Source organism: Leucopleurus acutus, assembly GCF_964270905.1.
Source record: "Leucopleurus acutus genome assembly, chromosome: 10".
NCBI classification, from domain to species: Eukaryota; Metazoa; Chordata; class Mammalia; order Artiodactyla; family Delphinidae; genus Leucopleurus; species Leucopleurus acutus.
In genome coordinates, this window is record NC_139153.1 from 61353086 (window position 1) to 61366390 (window position 13305).

General features: G+C 46.2%; 1 protein-coding gene across 12 annotated transcripts in view; it reads left to right on the forward strand.

Annotated features, from left to right (window-relative positions):
* The window catches only part of DST (dystonin), a 558750-nt gene that overhangs the window by 146498 nt on the left and 398947 nt on the right, over nucleotides 1-13305 (forward strand). For 9 of the 12 annotated variants that reach the window (XR_014326489.1, XM_082847286.1, XM_082847281.1 and 6 more), the window contains one exon: nucleotides 6085-6292. Coding sequence is in view for 11 of the 12 variants with exons in the window: in XM_082847286.1 (XP_082703412.1) it covers nucleotides 6085-6292 (208 nt within the window). In the remaining variant the exon portion in view is untranslated. Of the gene's footprint in view, nucleotides 1-5885; nucleotides 5925-6084; nucleotides 6293-12571; nucleotides 12775-13305 lie in introns of those variants that run through there. The other 3 variants (XM_082847292.1, XM_082847293.1, XM_082847287.1) reach the window with 3 other exon arrangements.

The following is a 13305-nucleotide window of genomic DNA, read 5'->3' on the forward strand; positions in this document are numbered from 1 at the left end:
TACTAACTTTGTGTTCACTGGATTGTGTAGTAAGTGGATAACACAGAGGTGCTTTTTAAATATTCTTCCATCTAAAACTGTGATCTGGACAGAAGCAGGCAGATCACCTTGTTCTGGGGTCCCCTTGAAGTCGGTCCCTTGCTTCCTCCAAGTTTCTATGAGGAAATGCTATGGGAAATTACTTAGCTGGGTGCTGTCACCGTGGATGTAGACCTGGGTGATGTGATCTTGTGAGAACAGGCCTAGACTAAGCAACACTTAAAAAAAAAAAAAAAAAAGACCTTGCTCTGTGTTTCCCCAACCCTTCGTTTTGAAAATATTCAAATTTATAGGAAAGTTGGGAGAGTAGTACAGTGAAGACTTACTGTTAACCTATTGCCACATGCCAGTATAAACACAATTCTCTGTTTTTATTGAAACAACTGAGAACAAGTGCAGACAGCACGAATAAGGATGTGTTCCTACATAACTGAAATACCATTAGCACACCTTAGAAAATTAACAGTAATTTCCCAATATCAGCTGATAAACAATCCATGATCCAGGTTCAGATTCTCCCCATGGTCCCTAACATGTCTTTTCAGATTAAAAAGAAATACAGGCTCCCATCAAGGTTGATAACTTTGTTGTTATGCTTCTGTTTTCTTTTTAAATTTAGAAGAGTCCCTGCTTTGGGGGTGTGTATGTTTTGTGACGTTGACCTTTTTCCTTTTTGGAAGAGACCAGGATAATTATCTTGTAGAATGACCCCCAATCTGGATTTGTCTAATTGATTCTTCATAGGCTTTTTATTTTTACTTTTTGGTTAAATTTTTGGAACTATGCTTACAGAAATGTGCATAAATCTCAAGTATGCAGGTTTGTGAAATACCACGTTCCAGCCTCTGGGATTCTGGGAGCCTTATCTGGAAGCCTCCCAAGACCTTATCTCTGCACTTGTTTCTTGCAGCTTGGGGCAGAGGCAACTTCCTGGCACTTTCCTCTGGTTCATGGTACTGAGGCTGGGCAGCTTCCAGGGTAGGCAGCTCCATTGTACTAGTCTCAGATCCCCCACCGGGGTTTCAGTTAGAGGAGTTATTGTTTAGTTCCCCTTCTAAAAATGTCACATTATGTAATTATCCTGGCTTTAGGAGATTTGGGTTGTTTTTATACCACGTGAATGAATTGGCAATTAGGAAAGTCATTTTAAAGCTTTCGGTGATCTAATTCAATTGTTCAAACTGCCTTAATAAGTAGGTTGTAATAAGACACAATGCTTGGGTTTTTAGTTTCTCACAACCTAGTGTTTTTTTTTTTGTTTGTTTTTGGTTGTAGAGATCCAGTATCAGGCCAGAGGTATTTCACAGTCCTTTATTTAAAAAAAAATAAAAATAAAAAGCCAAATATTAAAAACATGATGACCTGGGCCAACTTTGTCTTTACTATCCTAATTACCTTTCTCCTCTTCTGAATACTCCACATTCTTTCCCTTTTTTTTTCCATTTTCAACACACATGCCAAATGGGGTTGACAGTTCATGGTTGTAAATTGGGGGCTTAACCCGGGGCAGTGAATTCCATAAAATCACATGCAAAGTTTGTGTGTATTTGCTGATGGGCTTTGATCTGAAGAGAGGCTTCCCTAGATTTCATCAACTTTTCAGAGGTGTCTGTGAGCCTCAAATAGTTAAAAACACTGGCTTAAATAATTATTTCCTCCTACAACCTTTGATATTTTCTCTGACCCTTGACGTAGTATCTTCTTCTTCTTAGTAATCTTTTTGTGTACTATTTGTTTTGGATTAAAAAATTATAAGGAATACAACTAAATTCATTCATAGTATTAGTCATCACCCAGAAATAACGGCTGTTTACACATTGGTAGATAGTTACCTATCTACCTATCATGTATCTACCTATTCATCTATAAATCATCTTACTGTCTGTCTGTCTACACACACACACACACACACACACACACACACACACACACAGATATTTTTTAAAGGAATCATTCTATATGAACCCTTCCCACTTTGCTAAATGTAGATCAATAACATTTTTGTTTAATTGCTGCAGGGTAGTCCATTGTATGGATATACTGTCATTTATTTAACCAATCTTCTATCATGGACATAGATATTTATATTTTAATAGGAATCAAACCTTAAGCAACAGGAGTAGAGGAAGAGACAGGAGGAACTCGGGGTTTTGCTGGTCCCAAGAGCCCACTTCCTTTGTCTTACCTTCCAAGCCCCACATCAAAGGTTAGGCTCTGGACTTTGGGTCAGAGAATATGTTTGCTTTTTCCATAAGAAAGGAGAACTGTACTTTCACACTCATTCCTCTAAGCCCCAAAGGTAGAGACGTGAATTGGCAAGTCATTTGAAATCAATAAAGAATAGTTTTAGAGGGTCAATTGACTTCAAAGCAGCTTCATTTTAATCCATTCTCAGAGAAAATAATCTGAAAAAGAATCCTCAAACTAACACAACATTGTAAATCAATTATACGTCAATAAAAAAAGAATTAACAACAACAAAAAAGAAACAAAAAAATTGGCTATCTGATCAGCCAGTTTGCCTGATACTAGGAAAGAACAAGTTAGTGACAGAATTTACAGCATCCCACCTGGAATGCTTGTTTTATGAAGTCTACTTTATTCATTGATATGAATGCCACCGACATAACAGTGAATGAAAATTTATTAAGATTCCAAATATAATTTCCCCAAATTTGAAGACAGAAACCACAGACAACCTTTCATTCACTGAAGTAAGCTCATTTACTGAATCACACACTTGTAGCCTAAAAGACTAAATTCAGTAGCCCTTAAAAGGTGGCCAATTTAGTCTCTACCTCATTGGCTGCTAAAGAGCCAACTTCAAACACTACCGAGAAAAAAAAGAAACTTCAAATTAAAGCAACCAAATAAGCCTAAAAAAAAAGAAATTTCTATACCGAAGAGTGCATATGTCTAAAAATTCAAGTGAATTAAAAGGTAATTCTCAGAATACAAAACATATAAATGATAAAAAAATCGATTCTCACTTTCCAAGGTTCAAATGGGCCTAATTTTGTATAGTTTACCTTATATTTAAAAAGTCTTCATGAAAATTATTGTGGGGAAAAATTGAATACTTTAATGGTTAAAACGCTCGAGTCACGTAGCCAGGGGAGAGACTTTGTCGTGTATAAGTCAGCATGCTTTTCCTCTGTCTGCGTGTGTCCGTATTTCCCTGTGCCATGTTGTTGAAAGAGGTATTGCCGATTGTCTTGTCTTCCTTTCTCTCTTATCCATTTACCAAGGACACGTCCAGATTAGAGGCTGCACCATTCAACACCCTTGGGTCCAGGGTAGTAACTGTTCCCATCTGGCTATGTGTGATGAGTGGTGTTTATGTCATGGCATAAATCACATTTTGCTGTTCCATCAGCTGAGATGCTAACCGTTAAAAAAATTTACTCTGTCTACAAAAATCAGTAACCAGGGATTTTTGTATGGGGGCAGTCCTTTAACAGTTATTCCCCAAGTCTGTCTGTAAAGATAGACAATCAAATTACTATCCTCACTGAAAGAGTATAGGAAACAACAAGAAATACAAGCTCACAGATAAAAGATGACCTTTCATAAGGACAGGTAGGAAGCCATTTTAAGGAAGACAGAAGGCAACCAAGGAAACCCAATACCCTTTTGAAAAAGTCTTTAAGAATGTCATCCTTTTTCACCAATCCAGCCAGCAACACAGCCTCAGAGAGCTCAAGATGAATTTTCAGAAAAGCATGGAAAATAAAGTAGGTTGATAGCATCCTGTGACTGACTTAAAGCTCCTCACAACTCTCTGTGGACTCCAGCGAATACAGAAAATCAATTTTATTTATTTGCATAGTACACGATTGCCACTAGGAAAACACACAAAATCTAAATAAGTTAATAATTAACCAAGGTGATGACATTTTATGTAAAGTAAAATGGAAGACTGCTTTTTTGGGGAAAAAATAAAGCTAAAGGTAAATCTTAGACACTTTACAGGAAATAGTATGTGTACTTTTAAAATGATGGTGTTGGGTTCCTTAAAAAACTAAAAATAGAACTACCATATGACCAGCAATCCCACTACTGGGCATATACCCTGAGAAAACCATAATTCAAAAGGACACATGTCCCCCAGTGTTAATTGCAGCACTATTTACAATAGCCAGGACATGGAAACAACCTAAATTTCCAACGATAGATGAATGGATAAAGAAGATGTGGTACATATATACAATGGGATATTACTCAGCCATAAAAAGGAACAGAATTGGGTCATTTGTAGAGATGTGGATGGACCTAGAGTCTGCCATACAGAGTGAAGTAAGCCAGAAAGAGAAAAACAAATATCGTATATTAAGACATATATGTGGAATGTAGAAAAATGGTACAGATGAACCTATTTGTAGGGCAGGAATAGAGACATAGACGTAGAGAATGGACATGTGGACATGGGGTGGAAGGGAAGGGTGGGGTGAATTGGGAGATTAGGTTTGGCATAAATACACTACCATGTGTAAAATAGATAGCTAGTGGGAACCTGCTGTATAGCACAGGGAGCTCAGCTTGGCACTCTGTGATGACCTAGATGGGTGGGATGGAGGGGTGGGAGGGAGGTCCAAGAGGGAGGGGATATAGGTATTCATTTCATTTCATTGTAAAATTTCATTGTACAGTGGAAACTAAACATTGTAGAGCAATTTTACTCCAAAAAAAAAAAAGACAAAAAAAAAATGATGGTGTTGGCCAGTAGAAGTGAATAAGGACTGTCATGCCTGAATAGATGGAGGCGAGGTCCTGATTCACTTCTGGTTTATTCCACACGCCTTGGGATGTTGTCACACAGCCTGTTTTTGCTGCGTCACCACGGCTTTTGTGAGCAGCCCAGGGTTTCTACTCTGATGGGAGCACGCCACTGATTCCTGCCTGCCACCGGCTTCGTAGGAGTCTGAGGCTGCAAGTTCCATTTCAGGAATTCGAGTTACACCAGTTTTGCATCTTGAGCCTCAGCAAAGTTCTAAATGGGGAGGTGAAGATTTCCCTTGGATGCTTTATCTTGTTTAGAACTCTGTTCACAGCACAGATAGTCAGCATCCTCGTTTCCATGGTAAGCTGGTGGCTCCCTGAATCATCACAAACTTAACTCAACCAAGGAGGAAGAGATAACGTCTGGTGCCTTTTCCCTGTGGGGAAGACAGACCCTTTAATGCGAGATACGCCCTGCAGACCGGCTCCTGTTCCTGGAAGGGAGACTGAGGTCAGGCCAAGCATGTGGGTCAAAGCCTCACGTTTCTCATTTCACTGTGTAATGACCAGGGGCGGAGGGGAGCTGCTGCATCATTCTCATTTCCGTCACTGGCAGCTGTTACTTTGCTAGTAGTTTAAATGATCTCAAGAACTCTAAGCTGAGTTCAGATGTTTGTTTATTGGCACTGCCTTTGGCTTCTGAAAACAGTCTTTTGTGTCCTCCCGGTCTTCAGAAAAGGCTCTTTTCAGAATCAGCCCTTCCTCCCTCCTTGCTCTCTTCTGGGAGCCAGCTTCAAGCTCAGGAAGAAGATTAACTAAAGGGGACGAGGGGCTCAAACCTGGTTAGAGGGGAGACTCCGACTGGAAACGGAAAGGAATTGGGACTGAGCATCCTGCGTTTGTGCTTTGTTTTTGCAACTTGGAGTGAGTTGCGTTAATGAATTAAGCAGCAGGCTAGTAATGGAAAATATCGGTCCTGGCCTGGTGGGGGAGCCAAATACTATAGGTTTGTAACAGGAAGGCTGTGGATTCTGGCTTCATTGTTGGGCCAGTCATTTGTGAGCTGGTGGCCGGACCGCAGGCCACACACTTGGGTGCAAATCTTCCATGAACCGGAGCTGCCCGGGGCGTGTGGCCGGTGTCGGAGCCGTGGCCCAGGGAAGATGGTGAGCCTTGGGTGTTGGTTCTGGTGTGGGTCCCCCGTCCGCGCTGAAGATGATGCAGGATGCCGGACTCCGTTTGGGGGCAGGGAGGGGGCTGCTGAGATGGACGAGCCGATGTGAGTGTTTTGCTGTTGATGCTTTTTTTCTGTGTCATCCCCTGTAGAGTTCCGGGAACGCGTCCTACCGCTGCTCGATGTCTTCCTCTGCGGATTTTTCCGATGAAGATGATTTCAGCCAGAAATCTGGCTCTGCATCTCCAGCTCCTGGAGATACCTTACCCTGGAATTTGCCTAAACATGAGAGATCGAAAAGAAAGATCCACGGGGGCTCGGTGCTGGACCCTGCGGAGAGGGCAGTGCTTAGGATAGCAGGTAAGAGCAAGTGGGGGCGGGGGCAGGGGATAGAGGGAGGTGCGAGGAGAGTTGCGGAAATTCACCCATGGAGTCCCCGGGGGCCCTGTCTGGCTGGGAGCTGATGCGTTGGGCAGAGATCTGCGCTCAAGGTGGAGAAGGAGGATGACCATGTTTACTTTCTGTCCTGATTTATCAAAAGAGCGATTGGCCCTGCCTGCTGGTGACTAAGCTGTTTGGCCCTGTCTTCTAGTTGGAGGAATCGATACCTTTGAAACCAAGGGGATATTTACAGGAATCTGCATTGAAGTTTCCTATTTATGTGCAGTCGCCACCGTGCCAATCTGAAAGTATTAACTCAGTGATTCCCGGTGTGTTTGCTGGACGCTTCGTTTCCATGTTTGCATGGGAGCTCTGAGCGACCACATTTAACGGGGGTGGGGGGGGTAGATTCCTGGGTTCTGGTACCCAGAATTGCGGAGGGTATTTTAGCAACCTGGATGCGGTTTTGTGTGTGTGTGTGTGTGTGTGTGTGTGTGTGTGTGTGTTTAAGTGTAGCATCTCTGTCAGCATCATGTGTTTGTAGCAGCTTCTGCCCCTGGTGCTCTTGAGGGTTTAGCCATCATGCATCCCTGATTAATTAATACCTGGGAGGGGCCAGTGTTTCTGTTACCCAGGGTTCCCTTGCACTGCCTTTAGGTCCCAGAAGTGATGGCTTGTTTTACTTGGCTGAAAGCTGAGCCTGCTGTGGAAATCTATCCCCCAGCCTGCAGTGCCTGTGTGGTTTGTGTGTATGTGAGCTGTGCTTTCTGGGGTGGTTGTTCCTCAATTTTTTTTTCTCAGAAATGGTAATGGGGTAGATTGGGGTGTGTCTTCGGGAGCTCTCTTGCAAAGGCCAAAGGCCAGGTGTTTATTGGAGTTGGTTTCTGCAGTGGATCGGGCCTCTCTCCCCTCCCCCACTCTCTCCCCCAGGCCCCTTCCCACTCAGTTTCTTTTGCCTCCCACCATCATGCAAAGTTGGTACTTGTACTCCTTCGGGGGTGGGGGTGGGGGCTGGAGGGGACTTGCTCAGGTCCCAGCCATCATGGTGGCTGAGTCCCCCTAGTGTCCCCCAGTGGGATTTTCTGATTACGGGAAAAACAAACAGGGCCCAGCCAGCCATTCTCTAGTCCAGGTTTCTGGGGCAACAGCTTTGAGCTTCTTCTGGCTTCTGTTGTGAGATGCTGGCTGGTCTCACCCAGGCCTTCAAAGAGGAGGATGGAGGGGGAGAATGGGGTGGAGGGAGGATGGAGACAGCTTGGGAGCCAAGTGAGAGTGGGCAGGGGTGGCCTGGGAGAGGTGCAGAGCTGGGCGAGTACCAAAAAGTGTTTGGCCACCGAGGCCTGATTCCTTGCCCTGTCAAGATACCGCCAAGGGAGTGGAGGAGACAGTGCCAGAACCAGGGTACCAGATATTTGGCTCAGCAGAAAGGGAAGATGGGTGAAAGGCAGGGGTGTGAGAAATTGCTGGGGCTTTGTAGAAAGCCTGGGATGCCTGTCTTTTGTGTTTTTACGGAAGGTACAAGGTCCTTCTGTCTTGAGAGTTTTGATAAAGGTGGCAGAGACGGGTATTTTGCTTTTGGTAGTGAAGGAAGGTTTATGAGAGAAGGAAGGGCATATGTTTGTCAGGGGGAATGAGGTTATATAAACTAACAGACAGGAAGTCAGGAGAGGCTGGTGGTAGTAGTGGTCGGTGTACACTGACGGTAGGGAAGGAATGGAGGACCTGGGGGTTCTGCTGGGTGCAGTGGACAAGCGGGTGCTGGGGTCAGTAGACTGTAGGCTCTGGGAGGGCAGGGGCCATGTCTTACTCGTTGTAAAAGGTTTACTATGAAGTTACTGGTAGTTGGTGCACTGGAGACTTCTGAGTTACATACTTTTAAGATTATATCAATTCTTCAAAAATATAACAAAACAAAATAAAACAACAAACAGAATACGCAGCCCTAGTATGGACGTGTACTACTTACTGTGTTTAAAATAAATATTGGTAAATTGGCTGTTGCCACACAAGTCATAATCATTTCATCACTGGCCCCAGCATAGGCTCAGGGGCCAGTCTGCAAATATCTGTTTCATTGTCATTTGGCTAAACTGTGAAATCCAGATAGATTTTGTGTTAAATTTGCCACAGATCATCCAGCGTGAGGATAAGGGAACAGGGCATCTGAGGGCATTTGGTGCAGTGGGTAGTTGGAAAACATACCATTCAGATTTCAACTTCTCAGGCATTTTCACACTTGGCCTGAAACTCGGCCGATCGGTGAAGTTCATCCCTAGTAGGAGACGGGGCAAGGGTCAGAAATGGTGTGCGGATGTCCATCCATCATGTTCGTTATTTAGTAATAAAGGAATTGAAAGTCTCATATTTTTATTTGTTTTTAAGGTCATAAAAATAAAATAGAATGAAAATGTCTAGAGTCAAAAAGACCATATGGTCAGGGGGAATCCCTTAAGTCATTCACATTTAATACATATTTATTAAGCCTCTGGAATAAAATGAAAATAAGCACACAGTTCTGCCTTGAAAGAAATTCTAGTCTAACATGACCATGGATGTGCTGTGAGACAGTTACAACACGGGTGAGAGATTAGCTGTAATGGCTGTGAGTACCTGTATTATTTGAGGGGAGATTTAACTAGCTTGATGGACTAGAGTGAAAGGGAAGGCCACTACCGAGGGATGGAGCTACAGGAACACAGCAGGGAGATGGGTTCAAATGGAAACTGCAAGTCATCTGTGTAGCTAAAGCCTGGGATTTGTAGGGAAGAGCAGAAACTGTAAGGGTGCTTTCGGGCAATTCCAAGGAGATTGGACTATTTATGCTGTAACTGGTGGGGAATCACCTGAAGATTTTTAAGCAGTGCAATGACATAATCAGATGTACATTTCTGAAAGTCTTTTTGGTGATGGTGTCACATGTCTGATACTTATATTTTTAAAAGTGCTTTTGCATTTATTGTAGTATCTTCATTTTAAAATCTGAGACTATAATATATGCCCTTCTGATCTCTCAGGGTCAAGGTGAGAATGACATGGTAAGAAAGGGGCTTTGTACCCACTGTAAATGCCTTTAACATCATCGTAAGACAGATCTGCTGTTCTTACTTGCAGGATACTGTAAGTTGGGGTTTTCAGTCTTGAAGTGCCTGTAAAGGTACATGGTTTGTTAGTGACAGTGTTATTATTATTATTTTTTTTTGCGGTACGCGGGCCTCTCAGTGTTGTGGCCTCTCCCGTTGCGGAGCACAGGCTCCGGACACGCAGGCTCAGCGGCCATGGCTCACGGGCCTAGCCGCTCCGCAGCATGTGGGATCTTCCTGGACCAGGGCACGAACCCGTGTCCCCTGCATCGGCAGGCGGACTCTCAACCACTGTGCCACCAGGGAAGCCCAGTGACAGTGTTATTTTAAAGTATGGATGTTGGACCCATGTGAATTCTTTGAAGTTAGAATGTAAGGACCTTGGCAGAGTCAGACTTTGGACTTTAATTCTTCCTCTATCATGAACCAGTTGTGTTTTCTTGGACAACTTACTGAACATTTCTCAGCTTCATTTTCTCTATCAAAAGATCATGGCTGTGGTGATTAAAGTAGTAAATGCAAAACATTTTGTAGATTCCCTGGCACATGGAAAATGCTCTGTAAATGACAGCTGACTGATGGCTGGATGCTCTCATAAGCACCTAATATGTTATTTCATTTAGGTTTCCCAACAATTTTATGAAGCAGGTACTATTATTTTCTCCATTTTTCAGTCCAGAAATCTGCTGAGAGAGGAGAGACTCTTCCCAAGGTCATAGGAAGTGGTTGAGCTAGGATCTGAATTCAGGCCGTCTTGACTCCAGAGGCCAAGCTCTTAACTGCTCTGCTTTTGCTGCTTCCCTATGGAATACACTATTATTATTAGCAGATTGATCCTTTATTATCTTTACAAGCATGCATGGGGTAAAGGCTGTTTTTACCAACAACCCCAAATGCTGCTTGTTCATTTTGACTGGTTCCTTCAACAGACAGTTAAAATCACTGCAGTGTGCAGTGATTGTATTCACAAAACTGGGTGCTACTGCGTGTCAATTTCTGATGAAGGATCAGACTATGCCCTTAATGACCTTACTCACTGTGAGGGAGACAAGACAGTTTTGAGAGATCTCCATTTGTATATATGTGGTCTGTATATGGGATGACTCTTAGGGATCGAATTGCTAACCCTTTCATTTCCAGAAGGTGTCCCATATGATCCCTGTTTGTTACTTCATGAACTAATGTATACATAAATACATGCCAAGTTGCAAGAAAACTCTAGTGATCCTAAAGGCTTAGTGGATCAAACTCAGATCAGTGGTCAGGACAGAAAAGAGAAGTGTGGTCTTGCTCTGTTTGGAGTAACAAAAATAGGCCAATTACTGATGAGAAGTAAAGCTTTCCAATTCTAATTCAAGTAAGTTTTATCAAGAGTATACAGTTTTCCAAGAGTACTCATTCCCATCTAACAATTCATGGAAAATGATCCAGATTCACATCATTGAAAAAGAAAAAAGAGTTATCAAGGACAAAAAGTCAGTACTTATGAAAGAAGAAATAGGAAGGGGAGATGTGGGCAGAGGTGAAGTTGTCATAAATCAGAGAGTCAACAATGAGATGGTTCATCTAATAATCATAACAACAACAGCTAACACTTATAAAGTTATCATAAAGTTGAGCTATCACAACTTTATGATATGATGATATATGATGAACTTTATTTTATTTTTTATTTTTATTTTTTTTTTGCGGTACGCGGGCCTCTCACGGTTGTGGCCTCTCCTGCTGCGGAGCACAGGCTCTGGACGCGCAGGCCCAGCGGCCATGGCTCACGGGCCTAGCGGCTCTGCGGCATGTGGGATCTTCCCGGACCGGGGCACTAACCCGTGTCCCCTGCATCGGCAGGCGGACTCTCAACCACTGTGCCACCAGGGAAGCCCATGATGAACTTTATGATATGATTATCCTGATGAAGACAGGATAAGTAACTTGGCCACGTCACATAGTCAGGAGCCAGGATTCCTTCCAAGGCCGGCTGACTTCTGTCAGTCCTCTTAAACACACCTGTTTACATGTCTGGGTACCAACCGGTTTCTCCAATGGACTCTTAAACTCACCACTTTAGTATATGATACATGCCAAAGCGAAGGGAATTGGACCCATTTTACTCACATTCAGTGGAGACCAGTGCTATGTGGGGTGAATAATGGTAGGGAGAAGGAGGGCGGTGGCAACGTGAGACGGGTGCTGTGAATCGACTCGGGCTGTGGCCGCGGCAGATGCGCGGGCCGGCTCTGGGGGGCGGAAGGGAGGGACCGCCGGCTGGTCCCCGGGCCGCGGGGCGGCGGGCGCGCAGGCGCAGGCGTCTCCAGGCTGTCAGGACCCCCGCCCGCCCCCAGATGCGCCTGGGGCGCGGACCCCCGGCTCTCCCCCCCACGCTGTCCCAGCGACCTGGTCCTTCTGTGACAGCGGCCGGATCGAAGAGTATTTCCCACTCTTCTCCCGGGAGCCCCGCGGGGGCTGCGCGCGCGGGTGGCGCGATCCGCGGCTTTGTTTCCCAGGCACCTGTTGTGGGTCCCAAATAGAAACCTCGCCCTTGGGACCCGGGCCGGCCAGCCAGCGTCCAGGGTGGGCGGGCTTGGCCGCGCGGTGGACCGGTGGGCGGGCCGGAGAGGGGCTCGGGCGCCGCGGCGCTGCCTGCGGGAGGGGCCGGGCGGCGCGGGCCGGAGCCGAGCCAGCCGGGGCGCTGACCGCCGCCTCGCCCCCTCCTTTCCGCCCTCCCTCCTCTCTCCCCCGCTGTGCCCTCCCTTCCTCTCCCCGGGGCGCGGGCGACTGTCTGCGGCGCGGCGGCCAGGAAATGCCGCAGATGCGCCGCGCAGCATCCCGGGCGGAGGCAGCGCGCGCGTCCTCCCGGCTCCGAGCAGGCGCCCAGCGCAGAGCCAGGGTGGCGGCCGCCTCGGCCTCCGAGGGTCCCGGCTCCCGCAGCCCTCCGCCTGTCCCCGCCGGGTCCCGGGCTCCTCAGCGTGGCGTGGCGCTGCAGGTCGCCGCCCCCGGGCTCGCCGAGATTGGCCGCTGCTGAAACCTGAGAGGTCTGTGGCTCCTGCGGGCCGGGCGGCCCCGCACCCGCGGCCCGCCAGGGGGCCTGGGCGTCTCCCCGGCCGGCTCTGGCTCTGCTCCCCCGGGTCTGCGTCCCCGGCTCTGCGCCCCCAGCTCTGCGCCCCGGCGCTCTCCCCCAGCCTGCTCTCCTTCCGCGTTTCCATTAGCAAGGCTGCATCTTGCTGACTGCGATCCTGTCCGGGGTTCGAGCGGGAGAGGGGAATTGGCCAGTCGTCGCTTAGGTGAACTTGGGCATGGCGGGGTACCTATCCCCAGCCGCTTACCTGTACGTGGAGGAGCAGGAGTACCTCCAGGCCTACGAGGATGTCCTGGAGAGATACAAAGGTATGTGGTTACCCGCGCCCGGGCCGCGGGGCTTGGCAGGGACCAGAGGGGTGACCGTCGCCTTTGCTTAACCCGAGCCACCACTGCTTGGGCACAAGTAAACAGGTGTCTGGACCAGTCTTGGGAATGGACCAGGTCTTTTTGGGATGGAATTCCGTACCCCAGCGCAGGGAGGGTGATGGGGTGGGCGACGGCCCGTAGACGCCCTAGGACGAGCAGTACAGTGCGGGGGAGGGGTTTGGTTTCCAAGAAGCACGTTGCGTTTTCTCTCCCCTGCAAAAGCTTTTAAGCACTACGCATCATCATAATTCTTCCTGGGAGGGTGGAGACCGATTAATTCTCCATAGGATTACTAAGGCATTGCTGCTCTTGCTTGGTATGGCGTATTGGTTAACCCTATCAAAAAGGTCCTTGGCTTCTTAAATAAATGGACTGTTTCACCACTGAAAGCATCACCAAATCATTTTTCTTAAAATGATTTTATATGAAAAAAGTTTATGGTTTGTGACTATATATCTATTCTTACATATG